Raw genomic sequence first — 25736 nt, forward strand, 5'->3', positions numbered from 1 at the left:
GCGAGCACAGGTGGGCAAACACAGCGACGCGCTGCGCATGGCGTTGAAGCTGGGCAGCCGGGAGATGGCTGAGGGGGCGTTTGGGGCGTGCGCAGGTGGGTGGGTGGGGGCGTGTTGTCTGCAGGGGCTGGGGGGTGTGGGAGCTGGGCGTGGGGCAGCTGGGGCAGCAGCGCCGGCGGCGTGGACGGCGCGGCTGGCCGTGGCGAGCTGCGCTACTCCCCGCAACACATGCCACCACCACCACCACACATTCACACATGCATGCTAACCCATGCGCACACACACGCGCCCCCTGCAGAACCCTTGTACAAGAAGCAGCTGGCGTACATCATGGGGCGCCACGGCCTGGCGCTGGACCTGGAGGGGGGGCCCGCGGCGGTGGAGGATGAGGAGCTCAGGGAGCAGCTGCAGCAGATCATCAGGTGGGTCTAAAAGAAAACGGGCGCATGAGACAAGCACTTCACTTATAACCCCAAATAAAGTGCCCATGCATTCACCCAGCACCACCGCCACCTCCCTGCCGCGTCGCGCGCCCTTCCACCGCCGCCCCAGCGTGAACCGCCCGGCTCTTTGTCCTCCCCGCCCTCGCCCCCGCCCCGCCCCGCCCCTGCAGCAACACCAAGCTGAGCGAGCAGTACCTGAGCCTGGCGCGGGACCTGGATGTGATGGAGGCTAAGACGCCGGAGGATGTGTACAAGATGCACCTGGTGGAGGGCAGGGCGCCCACGGGTGGGTGGGTGGGTGGGTGGGTGGTCGTTGTGGGGCGTGCGGGTGGTGGTGTGTAGCCATCGAGCCGGCGGATAGATGCCGTCTGCAGGGCAGAGGGCCCGCGGGTGTGGTGTGCATTGAAGGCACGGGCGCCGACAGGCTCGGCTGCCCACGCTCGTGCTACCTGCGTTGCCTGCTGCACGGCCATCCCTGCGTGACCCCAAGCCATCACCGCTGCCGCCACCACTCACCCAGCCACACACAGACCATCACCTGCTGTTGCGCCCCGTCACCCCAAGCAGGCCCCGCCGTCGACTCTGCGCGCGCCAACCTGGCTGCCACCTTTGTCAACGCCTTTGTCAACGCCGGCTTCGGCCAGGACAAGCTGGTCACGGCGGCGTCGGAGGATGAGAAGGTGGGCGGGCGGGCGGGCGGGCGTGTGTGTGCAGCCGTTTTCAACGGCTGCCGAGGCGGCCGTTTCCAATGTTTTCGCCCGCTGCCTGCCCCGCCACACCCCCGTCACGCCCGCAGGTGCACTGGATCTTCAAGAACAAGGACCACGGCAAGATGAGCGCCACTGCCTCTCTGGGCACGGTGCTGCTGTGGGACGTGGAGGGAGGGCTGCCGCAGGTGGGCTGGGGCTGGCGGGCCGCGCCGCAAGCAAGGCCGCTGCCCTCCTCTGTGGCTTCACCCGCCCCGCCACCCACTGCCAGCTAAACCTCTGTGAATCCACTCCCGACCCCACCCCCAGCAACTCACCTGCCGCCTCTCCACCAATCTTGTCGAGCCCATCCCATCCATCCCTTGCTGCCCCGCCCACCTCCTTTGTTGCTCCGGCCTTGCCCCTTCCGCAGATCGACCGCTTCCTCTACTCCACAGACAACCAGGTGGTGGCGGGGGCGCTGCTGGCGGTGGGGATCGTCAGCTGCGGGGTGCTGGATGAGGTGGACCCCGCGCTGGCGCTGCTGAGCGGTGGGTGCGGCGCGGGTGTGGTGCACGCAATGGCGGCGCAGTGCAGGCTCTTTGCGGGGGCCAGGGGGGAGGGTGTGAAGGAGGGGAGGGATGCTCAACGTTGGGTTCCAGGGGGGGCTGGGGACTGGATTTGGGCGCAGTGGTGCAGTGCAGCTCTCGAGCCGGGGCAGCAGGGAAGGAATGTGGAGGGCGTGGGTTAGGCGCAAGGCACTCTCCGTGTCCTTCGCTCCCGCTTGCCGCCATCACCGATGTCGCGTGGCAACGCAACATGCGCCGCGCCCTGGTCGCCCCACCCGTGCCCCACCCCGCCCTGCCTGCCTGCCTGCAGACTATGTGAGCAAGGACGACCCACAGACGCGCATCGGGGCAGTCCTGGGGCTGGGGATTTCGTACGCCGGCAGGTGCGGAGGGCGGGCTCTGCCGGGCCGCTCCCTTTTTTCTCCTTGCTCGCATGCCACCTCCCTCCCCACTGCCCCACCCACCCTGGCAAACACTCACTCCCACGCACATGCCACCACCGCACCCCACCTGGCTGCCCGCAGGGAGAAGGAGGAGGTGGCTGAGCTGCTGCTGCCGCTCATCATGGACACAGACATCAGCATGGAGGTGCGGGTGGGGGCCTATGTGTGTGTGTGTGAGAGGAGAGAGAGAGAGAGAGAGAGAGAGAGTGCCTATGTGTGTTTGTGTGCTGTCAGCAAATCACTCGGCGGCTGCCCAGCCGGGAGGCACCGCACGCCGACCCTCGCCTTTCCGCCCCCTGCTCCCGCCCGCCCCGGCCCACCCAACGCCACCATGGTGTGCAGGTGTCCAGCATAGCGGCGCTGTCGCTGGCGCTAGTGTACCAGGGCACCGCCAACGGCGACGCGGTAGAGGCCATACTGCAGGTGGGGCGGGGTGGCACATTGCGGGCTGGGCGTGAAGGTGTGGCTGGTGCCGGGCCGCTGCTAAGCGTGCTTGGGAGCGACAGCACACCTCTTCTTTCTGCAAAGGCCCGCTCCTAATGGCCGCATCGCCGTCCTGCCCATCCCGTACCGCCTGTACCACAGGCCCTGATGCTGCGAGGCGAGGCGGACCTGATGCAGACCGGCGGCCGCCTCATGTGCCTGGCCCTGGGCCTGCTGTTCCTGCACAGGCAGGGCGCGGTGGACGCCACTCTGGAGGTAGGCGGTACGGCGGTACGCCCGGCCCCTCGCACCTCCTCCTCGCGCCAGCGAGCCCGACACACGGCGCCACCCCGCCAGCCCCGTCCCCGGCGCCGGGCCGTCCCCTGCCCTCCTCCCATCTTGCCCTGTCCTAGCCTGGTGCTCCCCATGCTGCCCACCCTGCCTCTCACGTATCCCACGTGACCTGACCCCCTCCCGCTGCCTCGGTTGCCCTCTGGTGATGGCCGCAGGTGGCCAAGACCCTGGATGAGAAGGTGTCCCGCTTCCTGCAAGTCATCCTGGATGTGTGCGCCTATGCCGGCACAGGGGACGTGCTCAAGGCAAGCACGCCCCGCCCTGCGTTTGAGCCGCGCACGGGGTGCAGGGAGGGGCAGGGGCGCAGCGCCACGCATGGAGGCACGGGGCGAGCCTGCAGCCTGCCTGCCTGCTGCCGCGGTGGCACTGCCAGCGGGGCGGGGCGCTGCCTTTTACACCGCCCGGGCCTTGGCCCATGGCTGGACCTCCCCTCTGTCGCGACCCTCGCCCCGCTGTGCTGCTGCTCCCGGCCCTCTTGGGCCCCCTTCCCCTGCCCTGCCTTCACCTGCCCTCACCCGCCCTCGACCCCCTGCTTCCCCTCCCCTCCCCGCCCCCCTGGCCCCATGCCCCTGCAGGTGCAGCAGCTGCTGGCGATCTGCGGGGAGCACATTGAGGTGGAGGAGGGGACGGCGTGGAAGGCGGCGCACCAGCCGGTGGCGGTGCTGGGGCTGGGCCTGCTGGCCATGTCTGAGGAGCTTGGCGGCCAGATGAGCCACCGCGCGCTGGAGCACCTGCTGCAGTACGGCGAGCCGGCGGCCAGGTGGGCGGGGCGGGGCGCGGGGAGGCGCAGGCTGTGTGTGTGTGTGTGTGTGTGTATGGGTGTGGTGGTGGCGTGTACATGTGTGCGCGTGTGGGTTGCAGAGTGCGCGCATGGGTGTGCGTGGCGGTGGCGAGGCTGGGGCTGATGCCTCTGGTGGTGCACTGCCCCGCCGCCCACTGCACGCCTGCCCCGCGCGCCCCGCCCCCTCCACGCTCACCGCCTCCGCCTCGCCTGCCGCCGCCAACGCCACGCTCACCGCCTCTCCTGCAGGCGCGGCGTGCCGCTGGCCCTGGCCCTGCTCAACGTCAGCAGCCCCGACATGACCGTCATGGACACTCTGTCGCGCCTCAGCCACGACACAGGTGGGCGGCGGGGTGGTGGTGGTGCGAGGGTTTGCCCCGGGGGGGACGGGCAAGGGTGTGGCGGTGACAGCATCTCGTGACATCATCTCGTGGACCATGGGGGCTTTTGTTATCATAATACTTTTGCATCAAGGCAGATAAAGATAAAGGTTGAGGCAGAGATAGTGTGTGCCACGCTCAGCCACCCACCCACCCGCCCGCCCCCCTTCGCCCCGCAGATACCGATGTGGCCATGAACGCCGTGCTGGCGCTGGGCTTCATCGGGGCGGGCACCAACAACGCGCGGTGCGTGCGTGGCGCCGCCCGACGCGCTCGTGCATGCCTCGCTGCCGCAGCCGCCTGCTGCCTGCACACGCGCGGCGCCTCCCCAAGCCATGCCTTCCACCACGGGGCCCGGCACCCCACCCCCGCCGCGTCTCGCTCTGCAGCCCCTGCCACCGCCGCCATGTGGCTTACCGGTTCCTCTTTCACAGCACCTGCCCCTCCCCTCACCCCTCCCCTCCCCTCGCTCCGCCCCTCCCCTGCCATATGCAGGCTGGCGGGCATCCTGCGCAACCTGAGCAGCTACTACTACAAAGAGCCAACGCTGCTCTTCCTGGTCAGAGTGGCGCAGGTGGGGGGTGGGCCGGGCTGGGCTGGGGTGCCAGCCTGGCGCGCCGTGGCCTGCCTGGGCGCCACTCCGGGACGCCGTGGGCAGGGGCGGGAGGCAGGGAAGGGAAAGGGAGGGGAGGGGAGGCGTGCTTGTGTGCTCCCCGCGCTCTCCTGGGCAGGCTGGAGGTGCCGGCTGGCTGGCCGGCTGGCGTGTGGTCGGCTGCGCGCTGCTGGCGCCTGCTGGCCACGGCCCGACCTGGCCCGCCTGCCCGCCTGCCTGGCTGCCTGACCTGCCTGCAGGGTCTGGTGCACATGGGCAAGGGCCTGATGACGCTCAACCCATACCACTCAGACCACACCCTGCTCAACGGTGGGTGGGCGCCGCTGGCGGGGCTGGCGGGGGCGTGCCTGGGGCCTGCGAGCCTTGGACAACGGGGGGGGTGGGTGCCGGGTGCAGAGAGCGGGCGAGGGAGCAGCTGGAAGGGGGGTGCGCTGCGCATGCCGCTGTGCAGCGGCCGACTTTTGTCCTCGCTGATGGCGCTCAGTCGCTGCTGCCCGCACGTCACCCGGCTGCCTGCAGGCACCGCGCTGGCAGGCATCCTGGCGGTACTGCTGGCGGGCGGCCTGGACATGAAGTCGAGCCTGGCTGGAAAGCAGCACTACCTCCTGTACTGCCTCACACCCGCCATGAAGCCACGCATGCTCATGACAGGTGGGTGGGGTTGCGCCCCCCTGGGGCTTGGGGGCCGAAGCCACTCCCCTGGCTGCTGCGCTGCGCCGTCGGCTGCGTGTGCGTGCCGCTGGCTGCCGCTGCGCCGCGCCGTGCCTGCACGATTGGTGTGTGGTGTGCGGAGGCGCCCCGGGCGGTGATGACCAATTACTTGATCTTATCTGCAAGCCGCTGTGCCGCCCCTGGCGCCCACGGCGGCGCCCGCGCCTGCCGGGCCAGGCGGCCGGGGAGCAGCGATGTGTTGACACACGGTTCTGAGCCCGGGGCTGCCCTCTCACCCACCACCCTGCCTGCGCCCATATATCCACCTCACGCCTCATGCCTCTGCACATCAGATGCCTGCCTGGCGCTCGCCGCCTGCTCTGCCCCCTGTGTCGCCCTGTGCGCTGAGCTGCCCGCTGCTCCTGGCCTGCCCTGGCCTGCAGTGGACGAGGAGGGTGCGATGCTGGCGTGCCCGGTGCGGGTGGGCCAGGCGGTGGACACGGTGGCACAGGTGCGGGGTGGCGGCATGGTGCAGCGTGAGGCAACCACTCCTCTCCCTCTCCCTTGCTCCTCGCCGCTGTTTCTTGCCTCAGCCGTGCCGCACACCCAGCGCGCTGCCTCTCACGAAGTGTGGTGGCATGGCGTCGCCAGTGGACCCGCCCTGCGCTGCCCTGCCCTGCGCTGACCCGTGCCCGCCCTGCGCTGCCCTGCCCGGCATGCAGGCGGGGCGGCCCAAGACCATCACAGGCTTCCAGACGCACACCACGCCGGTGCTGCTGTCTGTGGGGGAGCGTGCGGAGCTGGGCACAGAAAAGTACATCCCAGGTGGGGGCGTGCAGAACACTCGGCCGCGGCGTTGCGGTGGTGGTGGTGCGCTCCTCCCCTTGCTCCCCCCCGCGTGTCGCCTGCTGCTGCTGACCGCTCACTGCGCTGCTGCTGCCTCGTGGCCCTGCGCTGTGTTGCTGCAGCCAGCAGCACACTGGAGGGCGTGGTCATCCTCAGAGAGAACCCAGACTATGTGAGCCTCCGTGCAGCACATGCGCAGCACGAGCGCCTGCCTGCCAGTTGTCTCCCCCAACATGCCCGGCGACCCCACATGTCTGGTGTCACGTCACTCCCCTCCTGCCCTCTTTGCTGCCGCAGGTGGAGATGCACGAGTAGCTGGGCAGCCCAGGCCCACTGGGAAGAAAGCAACTGGCTGCCATGCGCACTGTACCATTGCCTACCATTGCCCCAACGATCTGTAACACTGCGGCCCGGGCGGCACAGACACTGGTTCGTTTCACAGAGGTTTGCAGGTTGGTTGAGTTCAAGCGCTGACAACGGAAAACTGGTGGAAAAAATGCCGAGGAATCAGATAGGGATGAGCGCTCCAGCACCAACAATGCTCAGTTGGAAGGACATCAGCCATCTGCACACCAGAGGACAGCCAGCACGTGAGAGTCTCAGCATGACGAAACGACGCAGGAACGCACAAAAGCACTGGCACAGCCTTGCAGGCCCCCTGCCCTGCACCAAGCCCAGCCCCACTCACAGCAACGAATCTTGTCGTTGCATCCCTTCTCAGCGCTCTGCGGCCGGTTGAAGCGGCCGCCGCGGCTGAGGTACTGCTGGTGGTAGTCCTGCAGTACAACGCACACATACGCACACATCAAACAATCGGGCAAGCAGGCGGGCAGGTGTGCTGGGCGTACATGCTGCCCTTCAAACACAGATGCTGCTGCGCGGTAGCTGTTCCGCGCTCAACACACAGCCCCGGCTCCCCCTCCACACCTCTGCTAGGTAGTAGTCGGTGGCTGGTTCGATGGTGGTCTGCACCTTCTTGCCGGGGAGGCGGAACAGCCCCGACGCAAGCTTCTCATTGGTGGCGGCCACCGCCTGCACACAGGCAGCATAAACACGGCATGGGAGCGCATCCGCGGCATTGCTTGCTGCAGCCTCGGCACGCCCTCTGCCCTGCGCCAGCATCATGCGCCCGCAGCAGGACAGCGCAGCAATGATCTCGGGCGGCCGTGCCGCCCCACCTTCTCCGCCGCCTCCTTCTGCTGCTCGTTGTGGTAGAAGATGACTGAGCGGTACTGCGTGCCCACGTCGTTGCCCTGCCTGTTCAGCGTGGTCGGATCCACCTTCTGCATGCAAGCACAGGGCAGGCCAGGGCAGGGTTTGACGCGCGGGCATGCAGGCAGGGAAGTATCCCTTGTGTCAATCGCACCGACCAAGCGCTCCTTCAGAGCAACAACTTCCAAGCAGTGAAAACAACTTCCAAAGTGTGGGAACAGGTGTGCTCCCAAGGTTGCTCCTCCCACCTCGAAGAACTCCTCCAGGATGCGCTCAAAGGTGCAGGTGGCGGGGTCGTAGTACATCTGTGGGCAGACACACACACACACTCACACACACACACACACGCAGGCGGTTGGCAGGTTCGGTGCAGGGCAGGTCACCAGCGCCTTGCCCCCGCGGAGGCCAGACATGCAGGCAGCAGTACACAAGAGAGCATCCGAGCGGGTGCGGGTGGTCTGCTGGCCGGGCAGCCAGCCCAAGTGGGGTGCGCTTCGCTCGGTCAGTGTCCCACGACGCACCTGCACCGCCTCGGTGTGCCCTGTGCGCCCGCTGCACACCTCCTCGTAGGTTGGGTTGGGCACCTGGCCCGCTGTGTACCCGACGCTGGTCTTCACCACCCCTGGCACGCGCTGGTAGGCGAGCTCCAGCCCTGCACGCGGGTGCAGGAGGCGGCATAGGCAGCACAGGGTTTCAGGCCAGCAGGTGCACATGGGACGAGGCTTGAGGCAGGGACTTGCCACCTGCTGGTGGCGGCTGCCAGGCCCCCAGGCGCGTCCGCGCCGGCGCTCACCCCAGAAGCAGCCTCCCGCCACCGTGGCAATCTCCAGGCCTTCAGGCGGCGTGGCGGGCGCCAGCTCGGTGCCGCGCTTGGCCGCGCGGGCCCTCTTCAGCACCTCGTCGTTCTTGCCCTGCACCTCAGCAGTCAATGGGACGGGGTTTCTCAGCTGATCGCCTGCGTCCTGAGACTGGTCGGAACGCGGCAACGCCTCTGCCCCGACGTTTTACTAGAAGCCGCCGCCGCTCGGCTGCCGCCACCGCTTGGCCGGCCATTGCAACCACACGCACCTCCCTCTTGTCCTTGCCAAACAGGCCCCCGAAGAAGCTGCGGGTCGGCATTGCGCACACCGGCCTGGCAGCCAGGCTCCTGGAGGCTACTGCCCGCCTGCCGGTGGAGGCAGCGAAGCACCGCACGTAGCCGGCTGCAGCGGTGGTGGCCATGGCTGAGGTTGGCGATGGAGCGATCAGACGGTGAGGGAGGAGAGCGCTACCAACACACATGCCACCCAAAACCACAGCACGCAGCAGCCAGCAAGTGCCTAGTATTTCGCCGCGATTTGGTCTTGACACCTTCCGAGGCTTGCCAGATCGTCGTTCCAATGCAGTCCCGCATCGCCGACGGCAGGTGGGGTCGAGGAGGCACCCGTTGCTCTTGCACGCAGGAAGAGAAGCACACAGGCGTGCCATTCAGGGGCGAAGCCATTCACGCCACGCGCTGCTGCTGTCTGCGCTCCCCGCCCTGCCCTGCCGCAGGCGAGCGGCGCCGCCCCGCCCGACGCTGCTGGTCGGCGACATACTGCAGTGCCACGCCGCCTTCGATCGGCTGCAGCAGCGGGTGCTGGAGCTCTCGCTGGAGCGGCAGGCGTGCATCGATGAGACGGCAGGAAGCTCAGGTAGTGAGCAACTCTATGCGCTGCTGGTTCATTCTGCAGCCAGCAAGTGCAGGTAGGAAACAGCTCAACAAGTGCGCCCTGCCCACGCCTGCGTGCAGTGGATGCCTGGCGGGACCTGGTGCCTCGCTGCCGTGCTCTGCGCGAGACACTCACCTCGCTGCGGCAGCTGTCCCACTTCACCCGGGAGGTGTGGCAGGATGCTGCCTGGTCCTGCGCTGCTGCTGCGCGCTGCTGCTGCTGGTGGCGTGGGCAGCACCCTCAGCGTTCGCCGACAGGTGCCTGCACCTGCTGATGCAATGAACGAGCCAGGAAGCTGCTTGGCGGGGCCAGCATACGTCGAGCTACTGCCTCGCCAGCCCCTCACTGCCCCCATGCCTGCCCGTCCTGCTTGGCCCACCCTGCGCCAGCAGGTGTACGAGTGTGCTGCCGATGTGTGCGCCCGTGCACAGGACTGGCCCGAAGCCCTGAAAGCGCTGCAGCAGCTGGTGCACCTCATTTACCCTGCGCTGGCGGTGCAGCAGCTGCAGCAGCAGCAGCAGCAGCGGTGCTCGCCAGTGCCTGCTGGCCCACCTGGCCTGACCTCCAGCGCGCCATCGTTACCAGCAGCAGCAGCAGAACAGGGCAGTGGCTGTGCGGCGGTGGCGCGCTGGGCAGACGAGGGCTGCGATGAGGACGGTGATGCGGGGCTGCTGGGAGGGCTGGGTGCCGCCCTCGTCGACGGCGCCACGGTGGCGGCAGCCCTGCGACAGCCCGAGTTTCGGCGCTGGCCCGAGGCGGCGGCGGCCCTGTCCCTCTACTTTGCGTGCGTGCAGCAGCAGGCGGGCGATCGGCTGGACACGCTGACCACGCTGCGGCGCTTTCCTCGGCGCATCTTGGAGACGCCCGAGGTGCAGCTGGCGCTGCGCCTGCACTCGGCACTGGGTGGGCCCGGCGGCAACTTTGTGTCGCTGTTTAGGCTCCGCAGCAGCGCGCCGCAGCTGGTGCAGCTTGTGACGGTGGCGGCGGCGCAGCGCGGTCGGGAGCAGGCGCTGGTGGTGATGGCGGCGGCGTACCGCAGCATCGCGGTGCCCGCAGTCTGTCGCATGCTGCAGCTGGCGAGCAACACGCGCCAGCTGCTGGCCTGCCTCAAGCTGCTGGCCGACAGGTGCGGGCTGCGCGAGCCTGTGATGATGGTGGCTTGGCCGCCTGGAGAGCGTGGTTAGGATCTGAGGTGGAGTGCACTCAGCTTGGCCCTGACCTGAGGAATTGGTGCTGCAGGGGCCACCTTGGGGCGCAGCGGGCGCTGGGCGGCTTGCAGCAGGAGGAGCAAGTTTGGGCGGCAACCGTGGTGTTCAAGTGATGATGCACGTGGTTCCATCTTGTGCAGCGGGCTTCCCCTGTAAACCCCTGCTTGGCAGCCCAACTTGGCGGCCCAGCTTGCACAGGTGGCTGGCAACAGAGGGAGCAGTGATGGGGCACCCAAGGGCCTTGACATGAGATGCGACAATTGGAAAGTGGATGTCCCGTTGCGCCGCCACCCACCTCCTGCACCGGTGCCTACAAACCGCGTCTTTCACTTCTTCTCGCCATCCTTTCAGCTTCACAGCCTTCTAGTCCTTCTCGCCAGTACCTCCAGCCGCACCCCAGCGATGAGTCGCACCACTGCCGGCTTGCTGCTGGCATCGGCCGCCTTCCTGCTGCTCTGCAAGCTCGCCACGTGCGAGGACGTTGCAGCGGTGGTAAGAGCGGGAGGGGCCGGAGTCGCACGCTCACACGAACCCCGCTGACCACTGCTGACCACTCACGCTGTTTTGACCGCAGGACGCCTCCCTGCTCTCCCTGCTCACCGTGGGCGCCGGCCTAGGCGATGGCTGGAAGTGGGCGGGCTATGGGTGCGCTTCGGCGGCCTGCCGCCATCCACCCACCCCGGCACGGACGGGTGGCGCAACGCCCAGCAACACCCACCACCTCGCTTGCCTCGCCCGCCCACTCATGTCCACTCCTGCTCTGAAACTTTACCCTTTGCACGCTGCAAGCCTCCGCAAGCTCCCTCTTGCCACCTTGCTTCCCCTGCAGCTGCCAGGACTGCGTGTTTGCTGACCGCCTGCGGCGCCGCAACGGCTCCACCTCCTCTGTGTACGCTCAAGTGGTGCCATGGGGCAACGCCATTTTCGCCTCTAACCTTCCATTCACGGGCATGAGGTGGGTGCTGGGCGCTGCAAGGAACTCGAGGAACTCAGTCACCCGCCGCGGTACCTCCAGCCGTGCGGTCAACCGCCGCTGCTGCAAGATGTCCATCTTTGGCTCGATCTGCCGCCTCTACCCCTGCCTGGCTTTGCAGCGTGCTGGATGCGTGGGTCAAGGGCTCCGCGCTGACCAACGGCGCACTCTACCTTGAGGACACCATCAACCGCCGCCAGTCGCGCATGATCACGCTAGATGGTGCGGGGCGCGGCGACGCGCGCGTGCTGGCGGGGCCCTCCGATGACGGCTGGTACCACATCCAGGTGGGGAGGCGGGGCTGCTGAGGGGTGTGAGGGAAGACACCAGAAGCTGCCCCTGGCTGTCCCTGGGCAGGAGAGGGCGTTGTCTTCGTGCCTACCTGCCTGCCCGGCACCCACTACCGTGAGCCGTCTGTGCTTGCTGCCCGTGCCCGCCCACCCGCCGCAGGTCAACTTTGTCAAGCTCACCGACTCCTCCGGCACCAAGCTGTCCTCCCTGCCCTCCATGTGGAACCGCCTCTGCATCCTGGACAAGTCGGGTGGGTGGCTGGGCAGCCTGCTGAACTTGTGGAGCAGCGGGGAGCTGCCCACAGGCCGGTGGGAGGGAAGCTGCCAGGCTGCCCGGCGGCAGCGACACAGGCCCAGTCCACACCACTTGCGCTCTGCCCCTGCGGTCTGCACATCCTGCTCGAGCTCTTACCCCTGCCCGCTCCCCCCGCTGCGCTGCCCTGGCACAGGCACCGGCTTCACCCTGCAGCTGGACACCGCCTTCCTCTACTCCAGCGACGTCTTCCCCTTCCAGACCAGCGCAGACGCGGACACCTCCGCCCCCTTCCCCTGCGTGGGCGCCCTGTGCGGCGAGCGCCCCGCCTCCGCCCCGCCCACCCAGGACCTGGTGCCGCTGTTCGACGGCGACGAGTTCATGGTGCAGGGCGAGACGCCCGCCGACGCCTCCACCGGCTTCATCATGCGCCTCAAGGTGGGCTGGGGCGGCGGGGTGGGTGCTGCTCGGCAAGCGCAGTTCCGGCCGTGGCAGCTGCAAGCAGCTGTTGCACCCGCATCCCCAGCGTTCCCTTTCGACCCCCTGCCTGCGCCCACCCTGCCCGCCTGCCTGCAGCCCAACGTGAGCAACGAGGACCTGGCCAGCATCTGCGAGGAGCTGGCCACCGACGATGCTGCCTCCCGCTTCAACGGCGTCTGCGGGGAAGGTGCGCAGCTTGTGTGGGCTTAAAGTCTGGTAAAGCAAGAACTAGCTTGCAACATAGACTCCCCGCCGAAACGGGACGGGAACCGGGCGAAAGCAGAGAAAGCAATAAAACAGGGGTGGAGCAAGGCGACATGCAACGCAAGCAGCTGACAGGGCACGCATCGAAACGTGTGTATGACTGGCAAAGTGGCATGGCGCATTGGGGAGAAACGCAACGGTACGGGAGCATGGGCTGGCCAAACGGCAGTGCGGAACGCTAGGTCACTAGAAAAGCAGGGAAAGGCGCACTATGTATGCAATGAGGGCAGCCCCGGCTCGGGGCCGTTGAGAAAGCAGTGGGCGGGAGGGGGGAGGCCCCGGTGTGGGCGGGCCCCATCGAGGGGGGATGGGGCGCGCAAGCGGCCAGATGGGGCGGGGCGCGGGCGGCAGTGGAGTCCTGCGGCTGGGTGGGATATAGGGCAATGAGCGTTGAGCAGTGTGCGATGAGCAATGAGCAATGAGCAGTGAGCAGCCCCTCCCTAAACAAAGTGAAGCGCAGGACGGGGTCCGGTGGATGGGAGGCAAGGAAACGCGGGGGGTTGCCACGTGCGCTACCGCCGCCGCCGCAGGCAGCACCCCTGCGGCGGCGGCAGCGGCAGCAAGCCGTGGACCCAAACGCCGTGCCGCCGCCGCCGCAGGCAGCACCCCTGCGACGGCGGCGGCAGCAAGCCGTGGACCGAAACGCCGTGCCGCCGAGTCCCGTGGCTGTGGCCGTGGGCTTCTGGCAGGAAACTACGGCCGCAACTCGGCAGCACGGGGGCGTCGCAGCGTGCCCCCGCCGCCGCCGCGCTGCCCCCCGGGCACGGCGGCGGCGGCAGCAAGCTTGGGCCCAAACGCCGTGCCGCCGAGTCCCGTGGCTGCGACCGTAGACCGTGGGCCGGAAACTGCGGCCGCAGCTCGGCGGCACGTGGTTCTGTTCAAATCGCCAAGCGTGCAGCAGCGCCGAACCACGCTTCCCGGCCTCGGCGCATGCCTTCAGGGGCCCCCTATCGCTGGGCACACCCCTCCAACACCGAACATGCGCCCGGGGGGGAGGGCGGCCCGGGCTGCCCAGGCCAAAGTGGGCCGCCCTCGAGCAAGAGGCGGCCGGTCTGTGTGCTGAATGAATGAATGGATGCGTACTACTGCAACGGCCTTGGCGCAGGCCGAGGCCGACCCCTTCAGCCCGGTGGACTGGAGCTTCCAGACCTTCTCTGTGGAGTCCTCGGTGAGCTGGGCCGGGCTGGGCAACAATTTGAGGGGCTGGGGGTGGCAGGCGGCGCGTGACCAGAACAGGCCCCCCGGGCGAGGCAGCTATGCAATATTGCTTGGCGATTCCTGTTGTGACCAACCCAGCCCTTCTGGTTTGCCCTTCGTTCCCTGCCCCCGCAGGCCGACCTGCTGGCCATGCGGCGCGCGCTGGGAGATGTGGTGCAGTACATTGAGCGGGACCGCATCGCCACCGTGGACCACATCCCAGAGGCCACCATCGAGCTGCCTGGCGACGTGGCCACCGTGGACGCCGCCGCACCCTGGGGGTGAGTGCGGACGGGCATGGCAGGCAGCAGGCGGTCTCATGCTACAGTGAGGCTGGGAGGTGACTGATGAAGCTTCCTGCTGAGGACCGAGGGGCCCCACATTGCCGCAGGCTGGACCGCATCGACCAGGCCAGCCTGCCCCTGGACGGTTCCTTTGCGCCTGGCCTGGATGGGCGCGGCGTGCACATCTATGTGCTTGACACCGGACTGCGCACGTGAGACGAGCCAGTGGGGTCGGCGCCCATCAGGCAACGGGCCGGCCGCCTTGCTGAGTGCCGCAACCCACATACCCAACTGACGCGCCTGTGCCCTCCCCGCTGCTACTGATTGCAGCACCCACTCCGAGTTTTCTGGGCGGGTGGGCGAGTCTGTGTCCTTCACCAGCGGCTACGCGGTGCAGGGCTTTGGCGACAGCAGCGTGGCGGCCAACGTGGCGGCCGCCAACATCGACTGCCTGCCTGAGGACCTGGACTGCCTGCGGGCCACCATCTTTGCCGGGGAGCTTGAGGGCGCCAACGCCACCGCTGGCGTGGAGGTGGTGGCAGCCTGGGACGGCCACGTGAGTTTGGCATGGGCTGGCCACGGCAGCGGCAATCCACTTGTTCAAAAATCTTACTTTTGTACCCCTGCGCCAGCAGCCAGCCGCGGCCATGCCTCCCCACCTGCCTCCCTCTGCCTGCAGGGACACGGCACGCACGTGAGCGGCACAGCCATGGGCTCCCAGTTTGGCGTGGCCAAAAAGGCCACCATTCATGCGGTCAAGACCATGGGCGACGACGGCAGCGGCTCCTACTCCAACATCATCGCAGGTACTGGCAGTGCGTGGCGGCTTGTGTGGATGGTGGTGGACGCCCATTGCTGTGCGCCGGATTCCTGTGCCCATGACCCTCCCTGCTGCCCGCCTGCAGGCATGTCGTGGGTGGTGCAGCACGTGAAGCGCAACGGCTGGCGGGGCGTCGTCAACATGTCGCTCGGTGAGTGAATGGGTTTTGATGGCACGACTGCACGGCATGGTGCACCCAGCTGCAGCACATCCACACGGCCATTTCCCTGCCTTCCAGCCTGCCTGCCTGCGCCCGGCCTGGTTTGCTGAGCAGGTGGCCCACGCAGCACCGCGCTCAACGATGCTGCCCAGCAGCTGATCAATGCTGGGATTCCAGTGGTGACGTCGGCGGGCAACAAGTGAGCAACAGTCATGCTTGCGGGATTTTTCTGACTGAATTTGCCGATCAGCCGTGACTGACATCTCAGCATGTTTGCTGCAGATATGGCGCGGGTGAGAACGGTCCATGGACCAGCAGGGAGAGGAGGAGTCACCTTGCCTGCCTCCTGCCTGGCCTTCTCCACTTCGACGCACCAGCCTCACCCTGCTCTCCCATTCGCTCCCTGCAGACGCCTGCTCCCAGTCCCCCGCCTCCAACCCCCAGGCCATCGCCGTCGCCTCCTCCGACTCCAGCGACCAGCTGTCGCCGTTCTCCAACATCGGCTCCTGCGTCGACATCTTTGCGCCGGGCTCCTCCATCACCAGCGCCGGAATCTCCAGGTGGGCCTACGGGGCTGTAAACAGCACCGCTGCCGCCGTTGCTTGCCCCGGGTCGCCTACCACCCTGTACCGGCCCCCGTCCGAGCCTGCGCCTGCCGGGCCTGTGCCTGAGAAGCAGCTCCTACCCCACCTCCTGCCGCAGCGACACCTCTTCCGCCGTGATGTCAGGCACCTCCATGGCCTCGCCGCACACCGTGGGCGTGGCGGCGCTCATCCTGCAGGCCTTCCCCGCCGCGACTGTGGCCGACATGGCCTCCATCCTCACCAACGCCAGCCAGCGGGTGGTGTTCAGCACCACCACCGTGCCCCGCCTGCTGCAGGTGGGGGCGGGGAAGGCAGGGCAGGCGGGGCTGGTCTCTTGCTCCTGCGCCCGCTGTGTTGGTGTGGCCACGCTGGCGCTTGCTCACCAGGATGCCCATCGTGCCAACTGCCTGCCTTGCAGGCGCAGCAGACCAGGCTGGCTCCCAACTTTATGCGCACCGCTTCCCCCTCACCCTCGCCTTCACCCTCGCCCTCGCCTGTGGCAGCCGCACCCTCGCCTACGCCGTCCACCGCCTCCTCCCCTGCCCCAAACGGACCGGCTGCTTCGCGAACGCCAGCAGCAGTGCAGCCGGCCATGGGCAAGCTGGTCCCGGGCTGGAGCTGAGCGCAGACTGCTTCCCTGTGGGCACCTCGCCTGCACCCGAGAGGACGTACGAGTGCAGTGGCCTGCTGAGCCTGCGCTGCCGCTGGACCAGCGGCAATGAAACCGAAAGCAGCGCTGCGCTGCATCATGCGCCCCTTGCCGCCCAGCTGCTGGTGCCCTGCCTCCTCGCCGCGACCCTGCTGGCTACCTTGCTATGATGTCTTTCCCCCTTCCCCGTGCCTGATATTAATTTCTACACATATGTTCCTTGAGATCTATTCTTGCTGATGCTTGCCGCCGTGTGGTACTGCCAGTCGCCGCACATAAGGTGGCTCATAGTCAGGGTGCAAGTGCGGATGGTCCTCAAGGTGCTGTCAGTTGACGCTTTACACACAGCGAGCCCTAGCGCGGCTCTGGAAGACGGTGTTTGAAACCCCGCTGCAACCGCACGGCCAGCTCCCCCGCCGCCAGTCCGCCTGCCCAGGTTGCACGACGCAGCGGCAGCACAACTTGCGCACCACCATCTCCCCATGAAGTGGCAGCCATGTTCAGGCTGAGGAGTGCAGCCGGCCATAAAGTTTCATACGCATGTGAACACCAGTTTGGGGGCGGCGCCGCCTCAGCGTGCGCAGCGTGAGATGCCAGCGCGCAAGATTGATCACGTAGAGCTCTTTGGAGTGCACTCAACGTGGTAGGCGCTATGGAGGCGCCATGTCTCGAGCAGCCCAGCCTGAGCGAGGAGCAGCAGGCCGTCAAGTGAGAACTGGCGACAGCTGTGCCGTAGGCGTGCGGCTCAGGCGCAGGAGGCTTCGTTACGGTCTGCTGAGCTTGCCACCGTCACCTCTCGCTCACCCGCCCTCACCCTCCTCCACCCGCCACCGCCCGCCGCCGCCTGCAGGGACCTCGTGCTTGCTGGCCGAAATGTGTTCCTTACGGGTGTTGGGGGCACGGGCAAGAGTCACTGGATTCGCCACATGATCGATCACTTTGATCAGGAGGACAAGCAGGTGAGAAAGAAGGGGGCGGGACGGAGGGAATCCGCAGAAGGGCATCCCGCGTGGCCAAACCGTGCTTGCCAACCGCCCATGCAGGTGGCCCTGGCCGCGCTGACGGGGTGTGCAGCGGAGCTGGTGGGCGGCGACACGCTGCACAGGGTGCTACAAATTGGGGTTGCGACCAAGGTGAGGTGGCAGGACCTGGCGGTGGGCTACCGATGCCCACCCGACCATGCGCCCAGCACTGGCATGCATGCACTCGCTCGCAGCAGCAACCTTCCCGCTGGGCTGCCCTGCCACGCAGGTTGGCCACATCGTGGGTGTGAAGAAGAAGCGCAGCGAGAAGCTGGGGGCGCTGGATGTCCTGATCGTCGACGAGGCAAGCCAAACATGCGTGCCTCGTTGGCGCCATGTGCGCTGCTCTCTTCCCAGCTTGCCCTCTGTTGCCCTGTTTGCGGCTGACCTTTAGCTGCGACACACCTTGTGCAGGTGTCCATGCTGTCTGCTGAGATGCTGCAGCACCTGGCAGAGGCCATCTACGCCGCCCGTGCCGCACACATCCGAGACCAGATGGAGGGCCTGGAGGAGGGGTGCGAGCTGCGGGAGCGGCTCAGGGCGAAGCTGAGGCGCCCGCTGGCGGGGCTGCAGCTCATCCTTGTGGGAGACTTTCTGCAGGTGCGTGGCACTTGTGTGGTGTGGTGTAGTGACAGTGTGTGTGGCGAGGCTTCCATGATGCAGCGTGGCTTTTGTGGGTGTGCCGAGTTGGAAGGGAGCGGCGGACTGCTGTCCTTTGCAGCCAGCTTGTGCGGCCAGCTGGTCCTGCACCGGCCAAATGCCAACGCCAGGCCAAGAGCGTTCTGGCATCTGCCGCCCGCCCTTAACTGCAGCTGCCCCCGGTGAACAAGGGCGATGCGCAGAACCTGCGGCAGCACGAGCTGGCGGTGCAGAACCTGGATGAGAAGCTGCTCAAGTGAGCGTGCATGACGGCATGGGGGCAGCAACTGCTGTCGTGCGAGCGCTGCTGCGTCGCTCTCATGCTGCTGGATCCTGCAGCTACGAGCGCCTTGCTGCGACGGCTGCGTGCAGGAACGGCAAGCTGACTGCGCGGCAGGTGCGCAACGGCGCCGCTGTGTGCAACCGCGGCCTGTGCTTCCAGACAAGCGCGTGGACGTCTCTGGGGCTGGAGGTGGCCATGCTGAAGAAGGTGTGAGGCCGAGCCCGCTGTGGCCAGCGCTGTCTTTGGCAGCCAGCCATCTGGAGCATGCATCTTTTCAGGGCCAGTCTGCACTTCTTCCCTGGGCCTGGATGAGGGCTCTCCTCCGCGCCTCTCCTCTCCTGCCACATGGTTTCCCTCTCGCTACTGCGCAGGTGCACCGCCAGGCAGACCGCGAGTTTGTGGCAATCCTTCATGCGCTGCGCGACGGCTCCGCCACCGCTGAGCAGCTGGACGAGCTCTGGCGCCGCTGCAGGTGCGTTCCTGCCCGCCTGCCCCTGCGGGGCGATCCACAATGTGGCTGTTCCTGCTGTGCGTGCTTTGGTTGCCACTGATGCGTCCTTCGCAGCCAAGCAAGGAATGCCCGCTGGTCCCCCCTTCTCTCCCCCACCTGTGTTGATGCAGCCGCCCCCTGCTGTGTGACGATGGCATCCTAGCCACCCACCTGTACTGGTCAGCTAAAAGGCTGCCCCTGCTGCTTCACTCCAACAGCTTGTCACCGCCTTTGGCTGCACCTGCTCCCGACCAGTGCCAGCCCCGGCTGCCCTGCCAGAGCTTTCCTCTGCCCCGCCCCTCCCCTCCCTGCAGCAAAAACCTGGATGCTGGGCAGCGCAACGCCGCCGAGCTGGCAAAGCTGCCGGGGCCGCAGCACGAGTTCCGCGCAGGTAGGAGCAGCGGCTGGGTAGGGTGTGTGAGCCCGTTCTGCATGCACGTAGCCATGCACCGCCTGCCCGCCGAAAGGCGCAAGTTGCTGGCGGGCGCCCCTCCCATGGCGCTGCTTTGCCTGGCCTGCTCTTGCAGCCCACCGCCTGGAGCCCAAGGTGCGGCGCGGCGAAGACCCGCACTGCCCTGCGGTGCACAGGCGGCTGTTGAAGCTCGAGACGGCCATGCCCGAGGTACGTGCTTGGTGGGGGCAGGTGGCTGGCTGGGCGGCACTTGCTTGGTACTGCACTGTGGCATGTAGCTTCCCCCAGCGTCGGGCAGGCACGAGAAGCAGGTACGAGCAGCAGCCGACCGGCCTCAGGCCTGCGCCTGTGCCAAGTTCGTCCCACTGCCTCCTTCTGGCTGCCTGCCCGCCTGCCGGCAGGTGCTGAAGGAGGACCGGAAGGTGAAGGACCCGCTGCTCCTCAAGACCAGCGCCCAAGTGATGTGCGTGGCAAACCTGGGGTGCGGGCTGGTCAACGGCAGCCGCGGCGTGGTGGTAGGCTTCCTGGATGCCAGGTGGGTAAGGGAGCCGCAGGTGCTGGCTTGGGCGGGCTGGTGTGCCAGTGCCAGGGATGGATGCGTGCCAGCGCAAGCGGCGGCGCTCACGTCGAGCCCACTGATTGTGTCTGCGCTGGTCTGTGCCTGGAGAGTGCAGGGCCCAGCTGGCGCGCCTGCAGCAGCTGCTGGCCAAGCTGCAACGGGAGCTGCACAAGCCGCCCAGCTCGCGCCCGGGGTCAGCTTCAGGAGGGGCGACGCCCCGGCCAGGGCCAGCAGGGGCGGGAGCAGCCTTTGTGGCGGTGGGGAGCGGCGCTGCTGCGCAGGCTGGCAGCACCGGCCCAGGCGCCGAGCAGCAGCCTGGCTGCGTCGTGCAGGCGGCCGGCGGGGAGCCCGCGGCCAAGCGGCAGCGGATGGGTGCCCAGGAGCGGCCGCTCTCGGCTCCTGCCGCCATTGCGGTGGCGCCTGCAGCGGCACCGGCAGGAGAGCAGGTGCCCGCCGAGCCAGAGATAGGCAGCACCAGTCCGCCACAGCCGCACAGCTCTGGTAGCAGCCTTGGCAGGCCCGCAGCGGCACCAGCAGCGGCACCAGCAGCGCAGGCCGAGCGCCCATCCGGCTTCCAGCGCGCCAGCGATCACCTTGCCGCTTTCCAGCAGCGCGAGCAGCAGCAGCAGCAGCAGCCACCTGCAGCCAGCAGCCGGCGCCCAGGCAGTGCAGGGGCGAGGGTGCAGCTGCCAGAGTGGGATGGCGATTACGAGGTCTGGCAGCACGGCCACCAGCCTCTGCCGGTGCAGGTTGGGAGGCGGTGCTGGTGTGGGGCAGGCGCTTCCTGCTGCTTATTGGTTCTCGCTGGTGCCACTGAGCCTTGCTGTGCGTTGCAATTGACCAATTGTGCTGGCCTCATGTGCACATGCTCACAGGTGGCGATAGCGGAGCGAGAGATTCAGGTGCTGACCGCGTACATCCAGCAGCAGGAGTCCCTGGCGCGGCAGCTGCAGCAGCCTCAGCACGGCTGGGTGCCTAGGCGTGGCGCGCCACCTGCACAGCAGCATGAGGACGGCTCAGCGGCAGCAGAGGCAAATGCAGGGGTGCTGGTGGTGCTGCCGGTGGTGCGGTGGGCCAGCAAGAAGGTGCCCAAGCCGCTTGTGATGCAGCCCAATAGCTTCGAGTACAAGGTAGCGGCAGGCAGGCTCCCTCCACGTGGTTGAGCAGCCCTGGTAGCTCCGTGCACAAGTGCAGGGCACCGTCAGGCAAGCTTGGCAACTGTGCCTGCTTGCCTGTGTTGCCCCGGCCTGCAGGTGCTGGGCAAGGGCTCCATCTTCCGCGTGCAGCTGCCCCTCATGCTGGCCTGGGCGCTGACCATCCAGTGAGTGCTGCACGCATTCAGCAGCAGCCTGCTTTCCTGCTCCTGAGCCCACATCCCCTTACTCTGCTGCCGCCTGTCCCTCCCCGCAAACCCCGCAGCAAGAGCCAGGGCATGACGCTGGATCGTGTAGTGGTGGACCTTAGCAGCGCCTTTGCGCCAGGCCAGGCATACGTGGCCCTCAGGTGTGAGCCTTGGGAGGCAGCGCACAAGTGCCGACGGGCCTTCAGGTCTTTTGTGGCCCACAGTCCAGCCCGCTGTCAGCTGTTGCCACCTGCTTTGGATGGAGTCCCCTGTGGAGCCCATTATTTGGACACCACATTCTGGGTATCACATGCATGCCGTTCAGTCGCTGTCGCCACGTGACCGGGATCGCATCGTTGGGCGCCTGTCGCGCCGTGCAGCCGCGCCAGCAGCATGGAGGGCCTGCAAATCGCGGGGCCCGGCAACCCGCTGCGCCACATCCCGCGCCCCGACGAGCTGGCCGTGCAGTTCTACTCCGATCTCCCGTGAGCGCGCCGCCTGCCCGCGCCTGCGCCTTGCCAGCCTGCTGCAGCCTGCTCCAGCCTGCCCCCTGGGCTCCCTGTGCCTGTGCCGGACCCTGGCGCCGGTCGCCGCTGCAAGTTCCAGGAACCAACCCTGAGCCACTGATGGTCCTCCTGCTCGGCCGGGCGCCTGTGCAGCGGCGTGCGCGAGGCTGTGATTGGTGATGGCAGGCACGGCACGTTCCCGCTGCTCAAAGACTACCCCGGCAGCAGCGGAGAGGTGTACTACAGGCGCATGCATGAGGGGCGCGATGTGTATCTGGAGGATGTGCCGGAGCTGGCGCAACAGGCGACACAGCAGCAGCAGCAGCAGCAGCGCCAGTTGCGGGGGTGGCAGCAGCCGGCGCGGCAGCAGTACCAGCAGCACGCGACGCGGCACCCGCAGCAGCAGCAGCGCCCTTTGCGGCAGCAGCAGCATGCGGCGCAGCATGGAGCATGGCAGCAGGCACAGTCTGGCTCGGGGCAGCCGGCGGCTTCGCAGCCATCTAACCACCCCTCTGTGGCCACCACCATCCTATCACCCAGCCATTCGGCGGCCGAGTCGGGTCACCCACTGCCGTTGCCACCGCAGGGGCAGCGTCAGCCCGCCCGCGCCTCTGCGCCACCAGCCTCGCACCCCGGCCGCATCAGCACTGCCAGCAAATCGTTCATCCGCGCCCTGCTGGCGGGGGGCAGCTGCAATGCGGCGCCAGCCGCAGGTGCACGGTCACCGCCGCCGTACCCAGGCCTGGCACCGCAGCAGCAGCAGCCGGCGGTGCTGCTGGCGCCGCCGGTGCTCGACCGCGTGCAGCTGCGCTGGCCGCCCGGCGCCCGCGTGCTGCAGGTGCACAGCTGCCTGGAGGGCGACCTGTCTGCTCCTGTGCTGGAGGACAGGTGAGAGCACCAGCCACATGCAGGCACGCCAGCAGGCACGCCATGCATCCTCCCCCCTCTGCATCCATTGACCGACTGGAGTGTCGCGTGACGCGTGCCGTGTGCGCCAGGGAGGCGCTGCAGGGCTGTGCCAGCCTGGACGGCCTGATCGGCATGCTGCGCCGGCCGCTGCGCCTGAACGAAGCGCTGGATGTGGAGCTGTGGATGCTGGATGGGGCGGGGACCTGCATGCTGGTGGGGCCCACCTTGCCGCCCGCGGCGGTGCTCGAGGTGGCGGCGGGGCTCGTGCTGCATGTGAAGCTGTAGTATAGCTGTTTTCTGTGGCTTTTCCCGGGACTGTTACCGACCATTGCATCCAACTGTGGCTGTTGCTTTCCCGCTACTGTTACACGACCACTGCAATTAATCAACAAGTGATGGCACTTGAACGTCCCACCCGCACTGCATCTTCATTTGAGCTGTCACCAGCTGTTGCCAGCCCCTGTCATCTCTCAGCACCGTCTTGATGTTCCGCTGCCCACTCAGGAGGGCAGCCTCTGCTTGTGAGAGCTTTCAATGCCCCGCATCGTCGCCCCCAGCGGCGCTGCACGCAGGCAGAGCAGGGCCAATGCCCTCAATGTCGCACAGCTTGCTGCAGGCAGGAAGGCCTAGCGCATCCTGGAACATTTGGCCTACCCCGCCAGATGTTGGTCCACAGCTCCTCATCGGCAGGCAGGCGCGCGGCCTTGGCATCGTCGATGGCCCCATCGATCTCCCCCTTCACCTCCTGCACCATCAGAGGGCAGGTGGCAGGGCACACACACACGCACACACATGGCGCACAACTCCCGGTTAGTTGGTGTGCATGCTTCTGATTGTTGAGGACAGGACAGTCGTGCTCCGCCACCCACCCACCCGCTCAATCGCCTTGAGCTCGGACGACTCTGCCAGCCCGTTGGCAGCCAGCAGCTGCCTGCAGGCCGTGGAGGCTGGATGACACCTGCTGTGACAGCTGCTGCCAGGATAGACCGCGACAGGCAGCACCGCTGGCACCTCAGAACTCCAGGCTCTCTCCCCTCCCATCCCATGACCGCACCCTCCCTGGCACCTGACTCGCTCAATGGGGTCCCGCTTTGCCCGAATGCCGCTGATCTCGTCGCGAGTCCTGCGCCACAGGCATGTGCACCATACACTCTCAGCTCTGATGTGCATTGCCAGTATGTGCTGTGAATTGTGTGTGCTGTCACCGCGCCCATGGCTGTTGCCCGTGGATGCATGCCATGCTGTGAGCTGCCGCCTGGGCAGCAGCGCCACCTGTAGGTGCTGCCCGGGTCGGACATGCTGTGTCCGTGGTAGCGGTAGGTGTCCATCTCAAGGATGAGGGGGCCTGCGGTACATACAGTACAGAAAAGCATGTGGGCACAGGCATCCTGGGCAGGCGCCGGTGCGACTGGGAGTGGTGCAGGAGCTGCAGGGAGCTGGGACGCAAGTGCGGGTGGCATCGGGGTCGCGTCTGCTGCTGCAGCAGTACACTCACCCTTCTCCAGCACGTACTGCTTGGCAAATGCAAACGCCTGCTTCACCGCCAGCACATCCATGCCGTCGCACTGCGCGTGGTGGGTGCGGCGGGCAGCACGCATGGCGAGACACGGTGCGGCACTGGTACAGGCAGCACGCCCCAGGCAGCCGGGCAGGCGGACCCACCGACATGCCCGGCATGGTGTCGCCGCCACGTGTGTAGAAGGCGGGAGACTTGGCAGCCCGCCACTCGGCGGTGCCCATGCCTGCATGCCAGGGAGGGTTGCACAGCTGAGCAGCGGCAGGTTAGAAGGCAGGGCAAATGGGCTGTGGCAGCCGCTGGCCTGCCTACCCCGCCCACCCACCATAGTGGTTGTTTTCGCACACAAAGATGCAGGGCAGGTCCCACAGGGCGGCCATGTTGAATGACTCGAAGATCTGGCCCTGCGGTACGGGCGGTACGGGCGCAGGGATCGGAATCGATGTCGCCATGCTCCCACCAAGGCTTGCTTGTGGCAGCTAAAGCGCACTGGCGCGGCAAAGGCTGAAGGTGGCAGCCTGGGCAACCCACCTGCTGGGCGGCACCGTCTCCGTACATTGTCACCGCCACGCCGCCATCGCCCCGGAACTGGTGCGCCAGAGCTAGCCCCGCTCCCAGCGGCACCTGCGGTCGAGCAACCTTGCCTGAGCAGGCAGGCGGTGCTTTGTAGGCAGAGACACTCATGGTCTGTATGCAGACACACACAACCCAAATTGTTGTCTGACACAGCAAGAGGCAGGGCAGCCCGGCCCCAGCCTGCCTGGGCGCCCACGATGCCCTGGCCGCCGAAGAAGTTGGCCTGGCGGCGGTACATGTGCATGGAGCCGCCCTTGCCCTGCAGTACACAGCGGCACAGCCTCAGCCGCTCGAGCCCTTGCACCCCACCACCTCCCAGCTGCAGGCCTGCTGCTCGCTGTCAGATCATGAACCGGCGCGCTTCTTCCCCGCCACAGGGCAGGAGGGTCGGCGCACGCCTGGCTCGCCTTGGAGGCGCCCTCCACCCGCCCCATCAGCTCCGCAAACACCTCCAGCACGGTGCCGCCCCTGCCCACGAAATGCGCGTGGTCCCGGTACGAGGTGATCACAGAGTCGCTCTGCTCCAGCGCCGCCTCCATGCCCACCACCACCGCCTCCTGCCCGTCGTACCTGCGGGCGGCGCGGGCGGGCGCAGGTGGGCAGGCGCTGCCCCTGTCATCCGCTGGGCTGCCTGCGACCTTCCCCGGCCACAACCGCCTTCGCACATTGTGACCTCAGAGGGCACAATGATTTTGCTAGCTCAGCACCCCGCCCCCACCCCCAGGCCTCTCACAGGTGGCAGAAGCCGCGGATCTGCTTGGCCTTGTACAGCATGTCTGCAGAGATCTCCATGCGGCGCAGGCGGTACATGTCTGCGGTACAGGACCGCATGGAGGGCGCTGGGACCAAGAACAGATGGGCGGCGTCAGAGCGCCCATTGCTCAGCAGGTGTTGGAAGGTGCCAGGCACACGCTGGCACACGTGGAAAGACGTGGATGTCACTGGCAGCCCAGGTGCGGAGGCGGCCCCCGAAACCCCGCCCACCTTTGAAGTACTGCAGCAGCTCGGCTTTGGTGGCGGAGACGCGGGTGGGGGGCGGGTCCAGGCGGTGCGTTCGGTACGGGTTGACCTGCGGGCAGCCGAGCTGGTTGGACGGCGAAGACTTGCCGCACACTCTTCGCTCCCCATTAAATGCAGATGCTGGCGGCGCTGCCGGCAAGCAAGGGGTGCGCACCTCCACAGTCAAGGTGTCGCCCTCCACAGCTTGGGTGTTCTGGCCGTGGCGCTG

The 25736-nt window shown here is 67.2% G+C and overlaps 5 protein-coding genes across 5 annotated transcripts in view; 3 read left to right on the forward strand and 2 right to left on the reverse strand.

The window, feature by feature from the left end:
• Window positions 1-6361, forward strand: part of CHLNCDRAFT_25435 (hypothetical protein) — a gene marked incomplete at both ends in the record, with an annotated part of 8343 nt that extends 1982 nt beyond the window's left edge. The window contains 20 exons of the mRNA XM_005845740.1: window positions 6-95; window positions 299-422; window positions 614-729; window positions 1008-1147; window positions 1240-1338; window positions 1563-1680; window positions 2009-2081; window positions 2223-2286; window positions 2484-2564; window positions 2727-2840; window positions 3074-3154; window positions 3494-3678; window positions 3949-4040; window positions 4259-4325; window positions 4575-4653; window positions 4932-5001; window positions 5212-5343; window positions 5787-5854; window positions 6066-6168; window positions 6312-6361. Coding sequence (XP_005845802.1) covers window positions 6-95; window positions 299-422; window positions 614-729; window positions 1008-1147; window positions 1240-1338; window positions 1563-1680; window positions 2009-2081; window positions 2223-2286; window positions 2484-2564; window positions 2727-2840; window positions 3074-3154; window positions 3494-3678; window positions 3949-4040; window positions 4259-4325; window positions 4575-4653; window positions 4932-5001; window positions 5212-5343; window positions 5787-5854; window positions 6066-6168; window positions 6312-6361 — 1946 coding nt within the window. The remainder of the gene's footprint in view (window positions 1-5; window positions 96-298; window positions 423-613; window positions 730-1007; window positions 1148-1239; window positions 1339-1562; window positions 1681-2008; window positions 2082-2222; window positions 2287-2483; window positions 2565-2726; window positions 2841-3073; window positions 3155-3493; window positions 3679-3948; window positions 4041-4258; window positions 4326-4574; window positions 4654-4931; window positions 5002-5211; window positions 5344-5786; window positions 5855-6065; window positions 6169-6311) is intronic.
• A 427-nt stretch (window positions 6362-6788) lies between these two features.
• On the reverse strand, window positions 6789-8246 carry CHLNCDRAFT_25450 (hypothetical protein; the record flags this gene model as incomplete). The annotated part of the gene is made up of 6 exons (XM_005845854.1): window positions 6789-6965; window positions 7117-7197; window positions 7368-7472; window positions 7650-7706; window positions 7923-8053; window positions 8195-8246. Coding segments are annotated over 6 exons (603 nt in total), but the record flags the coding sequence as incomplete, so codon positions are not given.
• Window positions 8247-8780: 534 nt separating this feature from the next.
• Window positions 8781-10413, forward strand: CHLNCDRAFT_136526 (hypothetical protein; the record flags this gene model as incomplete). Its single annotated transcript, XM_005845741.1, has 5 exons — window positions 8781-8806; window positions 8935-9074; window positions 9173-9261; window positions 9485-10218; window positions 10332-10413. 5 exons carry the CDS (start codon window positions 8781-8783, stop codon window positions 10411-10413), a joined length of 1071 nt encoding a protein of 356 aa, XP_005845803.1.
• A 3736-nt stretch (window positions 10414-14149) lies between these two features.
• Window positions 14150-15907, forward strand: CHLNCDRAFT_9713 (hypothetical protein; the record flags this gene model as incomplete). Its single annotated transcript, XM_005845742.1, has 7 exons — window positions 14150-14253; window positions 14372-14456; window positions 14721-14847; window positions 14947-15012; window positions 15133-15220; window positions 15399-15581; window positions 15724-15907. Coding segments are annotated over 7 exons (837 nt in total), but the record flags the coding sequence as incomplete, so codon positions are not given.
• A 6860-nt stretch (window positions 15908-22767) lies between these two features.
• On the reverse strand, window positions 22768-25318 carry CHLNCDRAFT_56254 (hypothetical protein; the record flags this gene model as incomplete). The annotated part of the gene is made up of 12 exons (XM_005845855.1): window positions 22768-22978; window positions 23071-23161; window positions 23290-23347; window positions 23483-23539; window positions 23689-23761; window positions 23912-23981; window positions 24079-24158; window positions 24258-24336; window positions 24464-24556; window positions 24693-24767; window positions 24916-25078; window positions 25242-25318. 12 exons carry the CDS (start codon window positions 25316-25318, stop codon window positions 22917-22919), a joined length of 978 nt encoding a protein of 325 aa, XP_005845917.1. The 3' UTR covers window positions 22768-22916.
• Between the last annotated feature and the right edge of the window lie 418 nt (window positions 25319-25736).

This window comes from Chlorella variabilis (assembly GCF_000147415.1).
Source record: "Chlorella variabilis unplaced genomic scaffold CHLNCscaffold_16, whole genome shotgun sequence".
In the NCBI taxonomy this organism is placed as follows: domain Eukaryota; kingdom Viridiplantae; phylum Chlorophyta; class Trebouxiophyceae; order Chlorellales; family Chlorellaceae; genus Chlorella; species Chlorella variabilis.